At 38.1% G+C, this 19,256-nt stretch overlaps 1 protein-coding gene and 1 non-coding gene across 4 annotated transcripts in view; both read right to left on the bottom strand.

The window, feature by feature from the left end:
- The window catches only part of LOC139686781 (inter-alpha-trypsin inhibitor heavy chain H4-like), a 36,159-nt gene extending 25,953 nt beyond the window's left edge, over window positions 1–10,206 (bottom strand). The window contains exons 1-5 of one of the 3 annotated variants that reach the window (XM_071583822.1): window positions 9,717–10,206; window positions 5,844–5,946; window positions 5,546–5,759; window positions 1,377–1,564; window positions 962–1,072 (exon numbers count right to left, since the gene is read on the bottom strand). In XM_071583822.1, coding sequence (XP_071439923.1) covers window positions 962–1,072; window positions 1,377–1,564; window positions 5,546–5,734 — 488 coding nt within the window. In that variant the 5' untranslated portion in view covers window positions 5,735–5,759; window positions 5,844–5,946; window positions 9,717–10,206. Of the gene's footprint in view, window positions 1–961; window positions 1,073–1,376; window positions 1,565–3,110; window positions 5,246–5,545; window positions 5,760–5,843; window positions 5,947–9,716 lie in introns of those variants that run through there. The other 2 variants (XM_071583821.1, XM_071583823.1) reach the window with 2 other exon arrangements.
- An 8,013-nt stretch (window positions 10,207–18,219) lies between these two features.
- TRNAD-GUC (transfer RNA aspartic acid (anticodon GUC)) lies at window positions 18,220–18,293 on the bottom strand. The gene has a single exon. It is a non-coding gene; the product is annotated as a tRNA-Asp (tRNA).
- Between the last annotated feature and the right edge of the window lie 963 nt (window positions 18,294–19,256).

The following is a 19,256-nucleotide window of genomic DNA, read 5'->3' as shown; positions in this document are numbered from 1 at the left end:
GAAACCTACAAAGTATTAATTCCCCCTCCCAAAGATCAAATCCTTCAAAAATCAAATCAAGCTAGTTATTAGGGAGGCAACCAACAGCTAAGGACATTTGCACCTGGCATCTAACAGCATGACTTTTCCACTGTATAAAAATGAGGACATATGGTTCCATTTCTATTTTATTGCAGGTGATATGCTTAGTATATTTACTTTGTGAGCTGAAATTTTAAATTTAATACGCACGGTGTAATAGAAAAATGTTGGAATTGGCATATCTCTTTCCAGCAAGTTGAAAGGGAAGAGCCAAGTTTAGTTTAGCCAAAGTTTAACTGAAACGGTTTTAACTTGAGCATTGAAATATACTCATTCTGTGTCTAGAAACAACTTGCAAATATTGAACAGACCAAGATGACATGTAACATTAATTACTTACTATTTACCTTATTATTTGCTCAATTACGAGGCATACATTTCATGTGGTGTTCCATTTCTTTTCTGTCTCTCTAGATATAAAGCATGCAGATTTAAAAATAGATTTGAAATACCGTATTATCCCATCGATAACGCGCGCGTTATCCATACAAAAATGTTCAGATGATCGAAAAAAATGACGATACACCTTAAGTAATGAAAATTGAATAAATCCAATCAAGGACGAATTTTTACACACACGCATCCGATGTAGACTTATTTTTACACACAATATATAATTTTTACGCGCATACATGTATATACAGATGCGCGGCATCTATACACGTTCGAGACAACTATGAGGACCAGGGCGCGCGGAATCTATACAAATTCATGATAGCTACAAAGTTCTTGGTGTGCGTTACACATAAGGTGCGCGTTATCGATAGGAGAATACGGTAACTGTAAAAGTGTTATGCATTGAGCCTGAGCATTGAATCGCTTACACTGATTAATCTCCCATCCATAATCCTGCATAACTTAAAAACAAAGGAATACCCACTTGGCGGCTATGTGAGCTGCAGTTTGTCCACGTTTTATGGCTGTTTGGTATTCTTTCTTAGCTTCTTCTTTCTCCTTGACATAAGCTTTGTAAGTCTTACCCTTAACCTCCCTGAAAACAAAGGCCATGTAACATATAAATCACTGAAAGCACCCACTTACATTTTTATGCACCCAGTTTATACGGGGAAAATATCCAAAGGCATTAATGTATCATTCACATTATTGTTTACTGAACATCCTAATAACATAATCTAAGATTACTCATACTAATAAAACAGAGATTATAATTCAGTAGCTTCTAAAAATAAAAAAGAATGAGTTAAAATGAAATTTCTAAATATTCTCCTCCTGTTAGTAAAGTTATGAAGTATACTAAATCAGAATGCGATTTTCCATTTCATTTCTTAACTTACATTAGGAAGCCGGAGATGAAGGCATTCTGTGGAAGAAAAAACTGGAATACAACCTCGGCTGAATTGGACCCCCTATTGGCCACACTGCTTGTCACAAGAGTGGTTGCATAACGGTACTGAATGTTTGACCAAATGTTCAAACTATAAACTTCGGGAACCGTGTGATTTGAGGTCAATTGCTGTGGAATCTTGACAGAAAAAAGGTATGTCAATTCATGAATATTTCTAAAAAAAATAAAAAGGGGTAAAGTATAATTTAGTTCTATAAAAAAGTAACCACATAGCTATGAAAAAGTTGATTTAACAAATTATTATTGGTGGGAATAAATCATTTATTCTCACAAAGCGATCAGGATACAATACCATAAGAGGTCAATTACACATGATTTAGAGCATATCAATCTATGAAAAATCACAAACTACGCAGAAATGTGTTACTCTAATTCCAATTCATTCCATTTTAGCTAGGAGCCAGACATGATCTAATGGTTTTGATACGTCAAAAAAGAGACCTAATATCTCCTGTTTGCTTTCCATAGAATTTAGAGTTACGTCTAGTACATACTTCATACATTGACAGAATAGGTGTACTACTCTTTTCTAAACACTTGTACGTTATCAGACAATTTATTGAAATCCTCAAGATATCACATTATTTGGGTTTGCATTACCCTTTCAAAAATGTTTGAAAAAGTATTTTACATGGCTAAAGGCCTGTAGTCTCTGAAGTCATCAGATCTACCCTTGTTTTTGCAAACAGGTATAATTTTAGAAATTTTAACTATCGGATTGTAATGCATCTTATGTGAGTGATTAATTAATGAGATTTAATAGGGGTACCTTAATGAGATAAAAAAATAACAGGGAGCTTGCCCAGAGATTTCATCTGGACCAGCATCTTTACAGTGAAGTTAGGCAATGATACTCTTTAGCTTTGGTTCAGTGCAGGGGTTCACAAAAAATGAAGTTTGAGTATTTAGATTTGGAATTGACATGCCATGGACATGAATGTTACACCTGTGGAATTAGTGAAGTACTTATTGAATTCTTTAGCCTAGGAATGACAACTATGCACTTTCATTGTAACATGGGCTCTCATTAATTTGGTAAGTATAGTGGTAGAGGTTGTTCCCAGAGTAATTTTTATTATTTCCCTAGCATATTTTGTTTTGTTACTAGCAGCAAGTATTTTACTGTCATGTATGCCCTTTTAGCCCTAATAAGCAGCTTTTTATATTGCTTTTTAATTTCTTTATATAGTATCTCATGGTTATATTCTAGAGAACTGTGCTTTTTTGTAGTAGGGATGTCTTTGAGAAGAGCAGAATAATACCCAATTTTGTCAGTAATCCATATGTTGAATATTTATGGTACTGCATTTTTGTCTGTTGAAGGGGAGGCTAAAATCAAAGCAATATTTAAAAACAATGGAACCATGCGTTTGCACTTTTTACCTCAAAGACATGAGACCAGTTTTGTCTCTGAATCATGTACATATCTAATTGATGAACTATTGGTCATCAGATAATCAATGAGTATGGGTCATTATAAAAGAGATAGAATATTTACTAATGGTAGTCACCAATCATGGAAAGTTAATATTAATTATTATAGTAATGTCCGTTTCAACAGTAAAAAATGAATAAAAATGATTATTATTGTTAGTATCCTACCAGTTAGGGTAGGTTTTGGATGAACACAGGCTAAAATTAATACAAAAATACTTATACTTGCCTTTAATAGCAAAAAGCGCATTGGGCACTACAGTATACCCCTCTTCAATTCTGCATACTTTTAGCCTCCATACATTCCATCCAACATGCCTATCCTATTCCTTTCCTTTGCTTGCTTGCCCAACGTTCTCTCCTCCCTCAATCAAAATGCCTTGAATCCATCTTTCCTGCCTCCACCTGATTTCTCTCAATAATCCTATTTTCTCCCCCACAAAAACCTAGCACTTCTTCTTCTGCTTTCCTCTCCGTTAATTTTACCTTTTCCATCCTTTCCCATTTCCACATTTCGAAAACCTACAATCTATGCCTATCATCCTGCTTTAATGACCAAGTTTCCACGCAGTACAAAAACATGTTCTACATCAAGATTTTGATGAACCATTTCTTAAAATTCTTACTCCACACACCTGTCATGGATTCCCTCATTCCTGTGCAAGCTTCTTAGCCTAATGTACTTCTTTATCTAATGCCCCTACTACTTTGACCATTTTGGCATACTGGTACATTAGGGAATTGCATGGAAAACGTTCGAGCATAGAATCCATTCAAGTCCAAATAGGTAATATATTTTCACAGAGCATTGTGATCTCATGAGGCATCCCTATGGAGAGGGACAAAGTCCCTGTTACTCAAAGTCCCTGTTACTCAAAGTCCCTGTTACTCAAAGTCCCTGTTACTCAAAGTCCCTGTTACTCCAAAGTCCCTGTTACTCAAAAGTCCCTGTTACTCAAAAGTCCCTGTTACTCAGAAGTCTCTGTTACTCTCCCTGTCATCAATTCCTTCCTCTTTGTGAAAGTTTCTTTGCCTTTAGCCCTTTCTACTCTAACCATTTTGGTCCAAAATACTTATGATATATGTAAACTGTTCCACCTGCTCCAATTTTTACTCTCCTATTTAAACATTCAAATCAGCCTTTCTCTTTCTTGTAAATTGCATAACCGTTGTTTTATTTACATTTATTCTTATCCCATAACAATTACATATATATTCTATCTTACTAACTAAGCAGTTTGCAATCCCTTGGCTGACTGACAACCTAAAGCTTGGTCATCCACAAATTTAACTGATTTTATGAATTCCCCACTGATTTTCAATCCTACCTCCAAGGCCTTCCGATGCCTCTTTTACTATTTCCTTTACATATACCTTGTAAAGCACAAATGATGATTGATACCTTTGTATTACTCCTCTTCCTAACCCTGCCCATTCCGACTCGCCATCCACCACTTGCACCTATGCTTTCTGTGGCAGGCACAGGTTGCGGATAAGTCTCCTATTCCACCAGCGCACTCTTATTTTGTACAATATATTAATTTATTTTTCCCAGTCTGCTCTATCAAACCCCTTTTCAAAATCTACAAAACAGACCAATAAATTCTGTTGTATTCTATGCTCCACTCTGTTAATGACCTCATTACTGCAATGGCATCGTGCATGCCTCTCCCCTTCCTGGGCCCAAACTTATCATCCGCTAAGTAATCATTTGCTCTGCTCTCCATCCTCTTGTTAACGATCCTAAGAACCACTTTAGCATGTGCAAAGTCAAACTCATTGTTCTGTAGTCCTCTCATAATTCATCTTTGTTGATTTTTTTACAATTCACTTGTCAAATCAGAGAGTCCATTCTGCTTCACCCTGTATTTTTCCCAACTTATCTCTGATTATTAACATAGATTGCCTTCTCTTACTTCCCGATAGCGTTTTAACCTTCGAGTATAGTGTATCGATTTCCCCCTTCCTCGGCAAGCTTTCCATATACATGCAGTGAGTCTTCCACAATTCTTCTTTTGCTCTATTTGTCACTCACCTCAATTTATAATAAAACTCTTTATACTTCCTTCTACCCTAATCAGTGTTTCAGTTTGCCCATCGAGATTCATCAGACCACATGAAAGGCAACGTGAAATTAGTTTGTGATTTTTTTTTTAATTTCCTTCTCTTGTCTATCTTTCTAATCATCTTATCCATAATCCATGGTTTCTTTGTCCTTTTACTATTTAGGAATTCTTATAGTTTCTTTTGTGACTACCTACATCCTTTTTTTGATATGTTCCCATTTTTCTTGTATAGTATCCAGCTCTCTATCCTCACTCATGATTTGCTCTACATCCTACTGATACTCCTTCCTTTTCTATCCTATAAATGATAATACACATTGAAAATAATATAAACTAATTAATAAAGTTGAGTATAAATAATCTGGCTATTGAATGTGTTTTCATACATGATATTACAATACTTTGAGAATACTGGGTACTTGGTACAGAATATGGCTAAACAGTGTACTAATTTGCCACAGTATGATTACATATTTCTAAAATAGCTCCCATTTGGCAGGCATAATGCATAAAAAATACTACTTATAATATTATAGTTGTCAGAATGCTGCAAGAACCCTTTGCCATTACATTATGACTTTTGATTGACAGTACATACATTTGAAAGGTCATCTGGCTGTAAAGATTTGTCAGAGAGTGAAATGGCCGAAGCTGTTGGAGCCATTCCATCCTCAAGGGAAGGATTTCCTGTAGCGAATTCAGCTCTCAAGTTGAGTGGAGATGCTAGTACAACAGCTGCTGAGGTGAATAGCATAAATAGTTCCAAAGAGAATGCATTGGCTGCCATGGTTGGAATTTTCTTGATTTAGTTCCTTTGGGAGGAAGAAATGGAAAATCAAATATTTTTTTGCCAACAACCCTTAATGGAAACTCAGTACAAGTCTCAATCATCATACCTTCAGTGAAAAGTCATGCGTGAATACAAGGGAGGGCTGCATAATGGGTTTTTGGTCTCAAACAGTCCATCTTACTTTCTATTTCCGATCCACTGTGACCCTACTGGTATTGTGAAAGTATATAGAAACCACAGTTATCAACCCATAAGATGGTTTGATAGGTGAGAGTAAGGCTCACCTAATACCAAGCCCTTCGGTGAAATTCACACAACAGAGAGTGTGCCAGTTCCTTTTTCCCATGCTCCCCGTGGTTTTCCAGGAAGATCTGGTGCCCGAAAAACCACACAGCTTGCGTGAAGCCAAGAGTGCCCAATGCATCATCAGAAAGTGTACCAGGATCCTCCAGTCAGTAGTTCAATCCTCTAACCACAGGATTACATTTTCAAATATAAATATAATAAAGTAGGCCTCTGATTTTCAAATTTCATTTGGAGTGCTGTTGTTGCAAAGTAAGACTCAGAAAATGTATGGTATTTCACATTGGAAAAATCATTTGCCTAGTCTGAGTGAATGAGTTTGTTTCCAGTGAAATTTCTCACATTTGTGGGCACAATATAGTGCTAAGAATATGAGTGCAAATGACTCCTCCAAAGTTATTGCGTGGCATACACTGCAGTGTCTTTGAAAATGTCTCTTAGTTTGAAATTAAGTGGGAAGGTATTCAGAGGCAAAGCCATTACTAAAAATGGTTTAGTATAAGTTTGGGTAGATGATGATTTCCCCATGACTGACAAAATAGTTCACAAGAGAGGAAAACATCAAATTGAACCTTTGCAAATCCTATCTGAAAATTTCCATCAGAAAATAGTTCTTTTTGGTAAACATTCTGACATAAAAGTGTTGGAGGGAACCACAATAACATTCAGGAAAACGCATGGAAGCGGGAAGTATTAATTAAGTAGGGATTCAGTGATAATGGGGGGAGTGTGAGGTTTTTAATGTCTAATATTAATTCCTGGGTAAATACAGGCTTCTAAAAGCCTGTTACAGCTTCACCTGAGCTCAGTGAGTTTTTGGATACCAGAACCTGGGAAACTATAGGCAGCACAGGGCAAATATCTCATTTATATGATATGTAGACTCACACGTATGTATTCACACACAGATCCACACTCACAATGTATCACATCAGTTCCTTGCTCTTACTAGTGGAACATTGGGCCAAACATGGTGAAAGATTGATAATTCTTGCATGATGAATGGCTGACAATTAATTATTTTTGTTAAAAATTGCTAATGGGGTCATATACATCAGATATATTATTCATTGAGGTAGGAGGATAGACCTAGATTGTAGACTTTGGGATGTAGAGAAGACTGGAGAATAAAAATGATGAAGTTTAATAAAGGCAGGAGAAGTATGTCAGCGGTTAGGAGATATTCAAAGGAAGCAGCAAAAGTGGATAAAGAGAAGTGATGGGATGCTGGAAGTGGCAATAGAGGGAAGAATGTTGGAAAAGCAAGGTAGATCGAGGAAAAGGGTAGGCATTTTTGATGGACTTAAGGATTGTAGGATGTATGCAGAGCAGAAGAATGAGTTATTGTAACATGTAGTACGGATTTTGAGAATATTTTGTTTTAAGTTAGTCAGGACTTAGAATCACAGGAGTGTGTATTACCAGGGTCCATTGAAAACTTGCCCTAACCTGACAAACTATCACTAAAGAATAAAAAAAGAAATTACTGGTATATATTCAATGAATATTTTTAAACCCACACACCACAGCACACTGAAATATTGGTTTGACAGTTAAATTAAGAGCTTACTTTATACTCAGTCTTATAACAATTGAAATTCACTCAATATATGGGGGTGGAGAATAACTGGGTTATTAGAGTAAACCAAAAAAACTAGGTAGAATCCTTAGTAGGCAGCTTGGCTAGGAAGTGTGAATATTTGTCACTTGAAGGATAACAGTTATTCAATATTTAATGCCATTTTATTTTACAAATGAAATCGCTCATGCTTTCTTTACAATATATTAAATAATGCACCGAGTAGACGAACATTAGGGAAGCCTTAAGCGATAAACCTTCCGCTACATATATTGTGAATGGCAATGGACTTACGGAGGGAATATAATCTATCCTTGTTCCCCTTCTTAATGGTACACCAAATATCGGAGGTCCATTACCATTACCATCCTTAATCACACCAGTTCAGAAACAATTTTACTCATTGATGTGAGACAAAAATGCATAATCAAAACATTATATAGAATTTTAATACACTGATGTCAATAATTCAACAAAATCTAATAGCATATATAATATATGCAAAAACATGTAGTACGCAAGCGAGAAAAATTAGATATCTATCCACACGTCCCACAATAACGTTGATTAACCAAAAATTTGAGCAATATTTTTCCTGCAGGTGGGAATGTTTCAATGAAGTCCTCCAAAAAACGAAGATATTATACTCTGGTGCAAGTGATATACTTAAGGTTCAATTCAAAATTCTTGTCATGGCTAAAAGTTCTTTTTAGCCAATGAGAAGAAGTCACAAATATGCAAACCCTAATGAAAAAATATCACTTGTGCTATGATTACATAATGTACATAAAATACAAAGAAGTTCAATTAGCGTTGCATTAAAATTAACATAATTCGTTGACATAAAGTAGGTAATTAGCAAGTCAGGAACACGAAAATTGCCAGCCAGCGCTTGATATCTCACATGCGGCCACCACGGCAACTATCAAGCCTAGTTCGTAGCCGTCAACCGTAATCATTGCAGTAACCGCTAAGCTGCGGATTCGAGGTAGATAGATCCATACGATATAAATCGATTTCGTCGTCTGCCTTCTGATCACTACCCGACAGGTTTATTGGTTTAAGAATTGTTCTAATCGCTGAAGTTTTTTTATCCCATTGGATTGCCTTCCTACCATATTATGCAACTCCATGGAGCCTATTCATCCTGCTGAGCTAAATGAAGATATTTGCGTTTGTTGGACTTAATGTTGGATTAGGTGTATGTAATTCTTGTTTCTTTTCCGTTACTTAGGTCGTCCGGAAGCGGAAGAGAAGCGAGTGTTTGACGGCGTTAAGAGTAATCATGATTCATCTCATATGACAGATCATGATTCTTTTCTTTCAACTTTGAGTTGCTGAAATAATGTAGAAATTATTTCGATCATTTGAGAAGCTTAAAATTGATTTGCCCTACCTATATGGAATGAGTTTAAACATTGTCAAAAATCCGATTGTTCTTATCTTCAAAATGCAATGTTAATGTTATTTTAAATAGGTGATGCACAGCCCGATTGAGCAATTAAAGTTATGTCCATTTAATTCTAAGCTAAATCACGACCACTCTTTATTTGAATCACGAAGTTTTAAAATAAGAAGGAATTATAAAAGTATCGTAATAAGGTCAAGTTCATCAGCTGATGAACTTGACCTTATTTCGAACTGCTTCAGGCTATGCTGCATAGAAATTTGTTGAAAAACATTTAAGTATTTTGCCATATTCAATTACTTCTGCCTTTTAATTTTTCGCAAGACAAACATTTATCCACATAAAATCTATCTTACTTCACTGACCTTCTTACCGAATCGTCGTGTAACTTATAGCTTCGCTTTTTCGGTCCGCCAACACATTGCCTTACATCACACAGCCACTCTCGTAATGTTAACAAAAGGGAACGGCTCCGTGAAACGAAACGCTTCCGTCTGGAAACATCGCATTGCACGACACAGCGCACATAATCGTGGAGTAGGTAATTACATTGTATTATCATGAATAAATCAATTTCACCGGAATTTAAGGGGATCAATCAGTGAATTTCGATGAGAATCAACGCCGACAAGCACAGTTAAGGGGGGAGGGGGATTTGCGAAAAATGAAACGAATGGAATTCTGCTTACCTCATTATTGTCTCCGATAGAATGGTGCCCAGCGATCGCCTAAAAATGGGTGATGACGGCGAAGAGGAGAGACAAAGCGGCCGAATAAAATCGTCGGAAAGAAACTGATCACTAGTGAGCTCGATCAGTTAGGGGAGAAACGCACGTGTGGTTATGGGAGCGGTGGGTTTGCTTTGCAAGGGTCAAGGGGTGTTGGGGGTTCGAGCGGTTTTTGAAGGAGGAAATACGCGAACTTGACTTGAGGTAGTCCGTAGGCGAGGAGGGAGGCGGGAAGAATGAGTGGGAGGAGCTTTTGTGTGGACAGCAACGTGAGTAACTCCTCCCGCTCCCTATGCAGTTACGTATACATACTATATATCATACGAGTCCTGAGTTGTTGCGAAAGCACTTTCCGGGAGATTCTCTGTATCAACCGAGAACGTTTTCGCGGAATTTTTTCCCATCCTGTCTGTCGTCGGTTTTATTTACACGCACTTTCGCGTCCCCTTCCCTTTCGACATCCTATTCTTAGAAATCACGTGCTACAAAGAAACTGCGTTAATGTGAAGGCCTAGAGACACTGCGCGGTTCTTTCACGTGACTTGGGAGTACTGCTTCGGAGGAAAAGATTCGTTTTTTTTCAAAGCGTACACATGACATATTCATTTACGTCATGTCTGAAATAATCTAGATTGCTACCGGGACTACGCAATATTGTAAAATTCTTACATTAAAATTCCTAGGAGTTTATTGTATGTATGAAAGAAAATATAAAAAAAGCGAGGAAAAGTTAAATTTGCGGTTACCGACGAAAATCCCCGAATAAAAAGAAAAAATAACGCACTCGTGTGTATGGTAATTTAATAAAAATATTTAGTTATTACGAACCATTTATTTGCACTTTCAAAAATTCAAATGAGTCTCGCCAAATAGGTTTAAGTAAATAAGAGTATTTATTAATTGTCTTAAATAAGCGTGATCTCATACAGGCTCCCGTACTTCCTGTGGCTACATGGAAAATAAATTATTCTCCCATGAATGTAGAAAATATATTACCGCATCTAATCGAATAGAGGTGGATTGGTTTAAGATTTAATGAAACAGTTTCTCATTGGATTCTGTTTCATAATTGAATTGCCGTGCATAAGGGCATTTTTTTACTCAAACAACGCGATGCGTCACCCACCGCTTGGCACTTGACGCGGACAGGAAATGATAGTAGAAACCAAGGTTACTATGCGAAATGACGCGACGGCCGGCATGCGAGGAAGAATACAAATGGGCGGCTCTAAAATCGACAGACATGTGTCGACTGTGTCATTGTTTATATTAGTATTATCGGTAAACTACGGTCAAGGTGGGTTTTCGATGAAAACAAGCTACCAAACGGTACAGCGACAATTCCCTTGCCTCTCCTAGCAACCTGACATACACGCTACAGCATCCCGCATCAATGCCGCATACTTCCTCCCTCCCTTCATTTCGTCAAACACCCATATTCTATTCCTACCTCTATTCCTTGTTTGCTTAATCACAGTCTTAAACATCCCATTGCTAATCAAAATGCTCTGCATCCATCGTCCCTGCCTCATTTGTATCTCTTCCAACAATCCTCTTCCATATTTCAAAAGCCTCCTTTCGTCTCCTATCATTCTGCTGCAGTGACCATGTTTCCGCGCTGTACAAAACCACGCTCCATATCAAAGTTCTTTGACGAGTTTTTCTGAAAATTCTCACTCAACGTCCCTCTCATCAGCTCCCTACGCCTTGTAAAATCTTCTTTGCCTGACGCAACTATTCGCTTTATGTCGCTACCACTTGAGCAATTTGGTCCAGAAGCCTTTTGAGATATGTAAATTCTTCCATCCAGCCTAGTTTATTAGCTTCTTTTTTATTACTCAATTAAGCTTTTCTTTTTCACGGAAACCGAATAGTATTTGTTTTGTTTACATATATTCTCATCCCATACATATCGCATTGACTTTTCTGTATGCTCTTGAGTCTGCTCTGGTTCAATTAATAACTTTCCTGACCTATATACGATTTTTTTTTCTCGGATTAGCCCTTCTTACATTCTGAGAGCGCTTTCAAATTGCTGTACAATGCACCATTTTTACCGTTGCTTTGTGAATTTTCCATATTCGCGCACTGCGTCTTCCACCACGCTGTTTTTCGCTCCGTTTGGTTCCCACCTTAGTTTGTTTTTATTTATCTCTTTATATTTCCTTCCACCTAACTCAGTGTTTCCATCCTTCCATTTAATTTTCTCGTCTGCCTTTCCAATCATGTCATCTGTAATCCATGATTTTCACGCCCTTTTTCTATTAACATTTCCTTTAGTTTCGTTTGCCCAATATATTTTTTCGATACTTTTCCATTTTTCTTCTATAGAACCCCGCTCCCTGTCCTCGTCCATGATTTTCTCGATACCCTGTTGATACTCCTTTTTAATCGTCCCGGTTAATTCTCCTACATTCCATTTCTTAAATTGTCTTCCCTCTTTTAGCCTTTGAATCTTACATTACACTTCTTTTCCTCACTACTACCTGCGGCGTTGGGTCACATTCCCTACCTGTGTCCTTGGGGAGGAGACCTTTTTATGTTGCATGTCAATGTGGTAGTGGAATTTCTCCTTCCTAATTTTCAAATTCTAGCTTGGTTAGATGATACTAAATCCATTTGCATGCGTGTAGAATGAAAGGATTTTTGCATGAATGTATGAGCCACTGTGGGTATAGTTTTGCATGTATGTGTTGATTTTGTATGTGGCTTTGTTCCTTTTTACGGGTTGTGACCGGACACCCCCCGCCACACGCCCTCGCGGTGGCTTGCGGGATATTATGTTGATGTACAGCTGTTTTTTGGCATATAAAAGATTACAATTTTTACCATTCATTCTATGAAAGATACCTAAATGTTGCAAAGAAAAAACTCACTTCTAAATGGAAGCATATTGTGGAGGAAATAAAAGCCATAAAATGAGCTGAAATAACCAACGTTCTGACCGTCCAATATTCTTTAGCAGAGAACTAATAGAATATTTGGATTTCGGCATCTATTGATCCCCAGGCTTTTAATTTTATTTGCTTTCCAAGGATTTCTCCTAGATGCGAATCTGCTATCAGTGTTTCGCGTCTTTTTGGACGCACGATGTTTTCAGCAGTGCCTTCCTTGTATCCCTTCCGACGTATTTATGCGTGTAAATGACAATGGGTTAAGTGGAAGGACGGTCCATCTAGTTTTTATCTCGCCTCATTTAGGACGTTTTATTACAATTGTTCCACCTTCTGTCTCCTCTCGCTTCCTCCGAACTCATTACTTCCGTTGTCTCCCCTACTTTGCTTATCTACCAGACACTCGTAATCATCGGGCAGCGATATGGAGATGCTTGGTCTGGATTTTCTTTTCGGGTGTCCTTAGATTAGGTCTGTCGTAGAGAGCGGAGTTCGCCCGTCGAGATCCATCAGACCACGTGCAAGGCAACGTGAAAATGGTTTGAGATTTTTTGTTAAATTTCTTCGAGAAGAGAGTAAGCGCGATGGGTATGTCGGAGGAACTAGGGCGAGAGCCTTAAGTTCACGAAAGAGAGAGAGAGAGCTAGATTAAGACTTTTAGGAAGTTGCAGAACACCTCAGTTTACTAGTGACACCAGGGGAATTAATATTCCCACATATCATTGGCACCACAAGGGTAAAATAAGAGAGAGAGACTCCGTCACTGGCGCGGTTCAGTACTTGTTCTTCTCTCGCACGATATACGAGTAGCGTACGCGTAACAAATCGTATCCAAGCACCAGCAATTCTGGAGCGTCAAGCGATTCCGTACAAAATGGTACGCAATTGGAAAGAATAAATGCATGTAAGAAGAGGAAGCCATATCCTCCTCGGAAGTCGTCAACAATAATCGTGGCAGCGTTGTGCAGCTTGTGTCCATCCAAAACCTACCTTAACTGGTAGATTACAAACAATAATTAGGGAAGACTGTGTATTGGACAGTAATGTCTATGTTAATACTTCCATCTTGATGCAATCGTGTACTTTATTGTTCAGCCTATGAATTTGTCATTGAATCCATAAATGGCCAATGTTATGGAATCGCAGGGATCGAATGCTTCGGTATGAAGTTCTACCTTCTAGTATCGACATTTCATTGCTCTGCTAAACTCTGGTCTCTTTCATTTTTTTATTGATACATTCATTTTACAACTTATTCATGTTTTACTTACATAGCGAATCGTCCCTTTGAAATGTTATACAGCTTTAGCTGTCAGTCAACCAAGGGGTTGCAAGTAATGGTGACCGCATTGGAAAGTCAGTGCGTTAGGTATTAGGTGAAAATAAATGTAAACGAAACAATTATGATGCGGGTTTCGTGGGAGAGAAAAGGTGAGTGAAATATTAGGATTGAAATTTCATAAATTAGAGCAGGTGGAACAGTAAAAATCTCGGAAGTGTTTTGGATCAAAGTAGTCAAAGCAGTGGGGACATAATGTGCGTTCGCTTAAGAAACTTTCATAAGGAGGAGAGAATTGATGACAGGGATGTTTTTAAAAGGGTGTTAAGAAAAGACTCGTTGAAACTTAGGAGTATAGTTTTGCAAGCCACGGAAATATGGTCATTCAAGCAAGATGATAAGCATAGATAGGGCGCTTTTGAAATATATGGATGTTGCGAAGGATTGGGAAGATGAAATGAACAGAAAAGAAAACAAATGAAGTAGTGCTAATTAAGGTGGAGGAAGAGAGAGGATTGTTGGGAGAAATCCCAAGGAGGCAGGAAAGATGGGCGCAGAAAATTTTGATCGGCAATAGGATGTTGAAGACTACGATAGAGGACAGAACGTTAGACAAACGGGGAAGGAGCAGAAATAGGTGTGGCATGTTGGACGGAATGAAAGGATGAAAGAAGTATGCGAAATTGGAGAGGGACTTACTGAAAAGTCAAATTTCAGGTTTTGTTTTGTTAAGAGAGGCAGGGAAGTAATCGTGGAAGCGTTGTGTAGCTTGTGTCCATCCAAAACGTACCTTAAAGCTGGTAGATTACAAACAACAATAAGAGAAAACTCTGTATTGGATAGTAATGTAATTTTTCGAAACTCTTCTTTTATGTTAATACTTCCATCTTACTGCAACCGTGTGCTTTATTGTTCATCCTTGATTTATTCGCTCAAACGTTGCTATAAGTTCGCATAATACTCGTCGTTGATAGGTTTTCCTTTTTCAAGATAGTGAATGAAAATTGTCCCACGCGCATCCCAAACAACCGACGCCATTACCTTGCCTGCAGATGAACCGGTCTTCACCTTCTTTGGAGGCTGGTCTCCCTTTTGAATCCATTGTTTTGATTTTTATTTTGTCTCAGGTGTAAAGTAATGGACCCATGTTTCATCCATGGTTATGAAACGGCGCAAAAATTCTAATTTGTTGCTGCGAAACTTTGCTGAACACTCAATTGAAACATCTTCACGACACTGGTTTTGCTCGAGTGTGACCAATCTTGCACCCAAGTTTCTCATGGCCAAATTTTCATTTAATATGCGTTGTACCGCACTTCATGAAGTGCCTAATATGTCTGCTAGCTCGCATACCTTCAGTCGACGATCATCCAGTATCACTTTGTCGATTTTCTTCACCGTTTCTGGAGTCATCACCTCATTTAGTCAACCAATGCGATGCTCGTCTTGGCACCTCGTGCGACCTCGTTTAAACTCTGCTACCCAATATTTTACCATTGTAAACGAAGGAGCAGACTCACCCAGAGTAGGAATCCAGTTCAGGTTTTATATTGGTTTGGCCGAGGTCTTTTATAAAAGTATTGTATCATATAACGATGACCAATTTTATCCATTTTCACAAATTCACTGAAAACGTTCAATATAGATGGCTGCCAAACAAATACCAAACAACTTGGCGTCTTCAAACTTAAAACACATGTTTTATAGATTGTATGCATACTAATACAGTGATATTTTTAAAAACAACGACCGCCATATCTGGGTCAGGCCGGGTACTTATGGAACCACCCTCGTGCATCTTTATCCAGACCCGCATTTTAAAACCTCCAATTTACCCTTATCGTCTTGGTTCAACGACTAAGTCCGTACAAAACCACGGTCCATATCTAAGTTTTAACGGGTCTTTCCTTGTGCCTCCGCTGCCTGCTTCCTACTGTGTGTCACATTCCGTACCTGTTTTTATGGGGGCGGAGACCATGAGTAGCGATAGATGTGATAGTAGAATTTCCCCTAAATACTTTTCATTTCTAATTTTCCTCATCAGTGGATAGATTTTTACTACATTTGTAGGTGCATATGCATATTAATTGATAATATATGTATTTGCATGCGTCAAGTTGAAAAGGTTTTCGCGTGAAATCTACGCCTTTGTAGGTGTAGGTATGCATTAATTTGTCGGTTTTATTTATTTAGCCTTAGTCCGAAAACAGCGCTCTGGCCTTTACATCGGACTATATTAACAAAGAATAACAATGGATTACATACACCCAAGCCCTAGGTGGAAGAAAACGCACCCAGGAGGGAATCGAACCCGCGACCCATGGACTGGCAGACGAGGACGTTACCCCGCCGCCACCGAGGCCGGCAAACCATCGTTTCGCATGCAGCTATATTCTCTTTTAAGGAGGGTTACCTATCACCCTCCGCCACACGCCCCTGCGGCGGTTTGAGTGGTATTATGTACTCGCATTACTCAGCACTCCTTCTCTCCACTTCCACTCCTTTCAACGACCCCTTTCATTGTGAATTATCCTCAAAATCGCTTCCCTACTCAGGCCTCCCCTCTAAACCCCATAGCCCCTTCTTTTCTACCTGCCTCGTTTTTAACCCATACGACAATCGGACTTAATCCGAACGCATCTGAATACCCTGCACCTTCCAAGAAAGACATAATTATACGCCCTCTTGGAATTCACACACTGACACACACCAATGGGCAAAATACTCAAGGACAAGTTTATTCGATTTCCACGCGCAAAGAAATTGATCCACCTCAACATTCAAAGCTTACCTGCTCACTTGAACCAGACCTATTTTCTGAGTGTCCGCGAGATATATAGTAAGAATATGATGAGAATATTCATCCATACATAGAATTAATGTATTCCAATTTGATAAAATTAATATTTTTTTGTCACAGTTGAATCATAGGCTATTTACAACATCATCACTAACATGTTGTACAGTAATTATGATATAAATGTAAAAATTTAATTTAATATTTAAAACAGCATATGATAATATTTCAATAGTGAATGCTGAATGCCCTTGTCAACAGAGGTTCATTGGTAGACAAATCTACATCTACATCTACACAATACTCCGTAAGCCTCCGCAAGGGCGTGTGGCGGGGAGTGTTAGGTCAGTAAAATAATACAATACAGTAAATAATACAGTAAATGCATTTTCGTCCTGAATACCGGAGGATCAAAGGAATATTAATTCATAATTAATTTATATTTCGTTGGACTGGGAATTAAACCATCTGTTGATCATATAATTGAAGAGATTTGCAGCTTTTACGATTCGTAACACCGTCCGGGAACAAGTTTTACAGTTTACCCGAATTCACACAATTATATTTATCGTAGATATAAAGTTACGCATTGTATTTTAATGATGTGGAATATGCTCTGAAGACAAATTCCTACCAGAATTGTGAGGGAAAACTCAGTGGTACGATCACATTAGCTATGACCAAGTATCGTGCGAGGGAAGAGCAGGTACATGAATCTGCCAGTGGCAATATCTCTCTTATATTATCCCTGTAGATCATCATAATAATTTCCTTATTGTTACCTCCATTTACCAACTTTTTCGATATCTACGTCTACATCTACTTAATGCCCCGCAAGCCGCCGCAAGGGCATGTGGCGGGGGGTGTTAGGACACCACCCGTAATTTAGAAAAGAAAAAGAAACCGCATGCAAAAACCACAAATTCATACATCCGCAAAAAAAATGGCATACATTCATGCAAGAACACTGACACCCCACACATGCAAACACTCAAACTACATCTTACATGCACCTGAAAGTATACCTAACACTTTTCAATGTTTAATTTTGTTCCGACTTGTAAATTCAATGTTTTTAATATTTCTAAAGTGACTTCGGTTTCTTACTTTTATGATTTCTGATCGTTTGGGGAAAGAATGAGTATTTGTATCTATCTGTACTAGAATCTATCTCCCTTATTTTATCTTTGTGGTCAAGTGGTATGGGGCCATTATAATTCCTTCGGTGTCATAGTTAAACTCGTTTGTTCTGAACCTTTCTAAAAGTCTAAGCCTCGCTTGTTCTCTCCGCCCTTCAAGTGGTTCCCAGCCTAAATCCCTTAAGAGACCTGTCACACTAGTGTTCTTATCATAACAATTTTTAACGAATCTAGCGGATTTTCTCTGGACTTCATCTATTTCTTTTTGCCAAATTTTCCAAGGATCCTAAATACATGCGGCATATTCCAAATGAGGTCTAACTAGAGCAAAATTTCTCTCTTTAACTTAAAAAAATTCCCCCCGGCGGGGAATCAAACCCCGGTCTCCCGCATGACAGGCGGGGATACTGACCACTATACTACCGAGGACTTAAGAATTAACATTGCTTGCCTACCAGACTGTATAAAGGTCCTGAATTCTAGATATAGTTGTGACATAGAGAGGATAAGAAGAATAAATGCTTGTTATGAAGAACATAGATATAGGGTCCCCCCTTGTTCTAAAATGTCCCCGTTCCTCGATACATGATTAATGAAACGAGATAACACGGTAAAAGCAGGTATACTAGACTAATTACACGATATGCATAGTATAATACGAAGAATACACATATTGCAGCAAGCATGACTCTCGTAGTCAGTGTGATACACGGGATTTAGATCAGTAAACTTTTCGCTTTTCATTGAGTCTACATGGATCGAGCCACTTTTTTACGTAAGATCCCTAATCGAGGGATGATTAACGGCAGTGTCTTTAACTTCCCAAGAATTAATTAAGATATCTACAGCATTGGGATACATTCTTGAAACGACAGTTAGGTGATGCGATAATCAACTCGCTCATAGTTTATGAGAGGAAATAGAACTGTGGATGTTTTAGCGACTCATCATCATTGTAAATTATGGAACAAATGATCATACGACAACCTTCGTTGAACTAAAAACTACATTGGAAAATATCACAAAGCCAAAACGAAAACTTTTTCTTTTCGAAAAATGTAACGTCGAATTTCTGAGATTTTTAGACACCAACCTTCTTGGAAACGTTGAAATAACATGGGAGTCCTATTTAGATGTAGTCCACCAAGAAATTGATACGTCACCAATATTCATGCAAAGTAAAACATGAAAGTAAAGACCGGCTTTGGGATAGCATTGAAGAGGGACCAGCGCTGAAGTGGAAATTAAATGCCACATTAAAAAGCGCAACCAAATCACTTAAGGGGAGACTCGAAACTCAAATTCTTGAGGTACTAGCAAGCTGGTGCGATAAGCCACCGAACATATTTGACCGGAACATACTATAAGAGAAAGGGAAGCGTTTCTGTAAAC

Source organism: Hetaerina americana, unplaced genomic scaffold (genome assembly GCF_022747635.1).
Source record: "Hetaerina americana unplaced genomic scaffold, ioHetAmer1.1.p SCAF_15, whole genome shotgun sequence".
Lineage (NCBI taxonomy): Eukaryota > Metazoa > Arthropoda > Insecta > Odonata > Calopterygidae > Hetaerina > Hetaerina americana.
The sequence above is the reverse complement of the archived record's forward strand: the minus strand, read 5'-3'. Positions and strand labels throughout refer to the sequence as shown.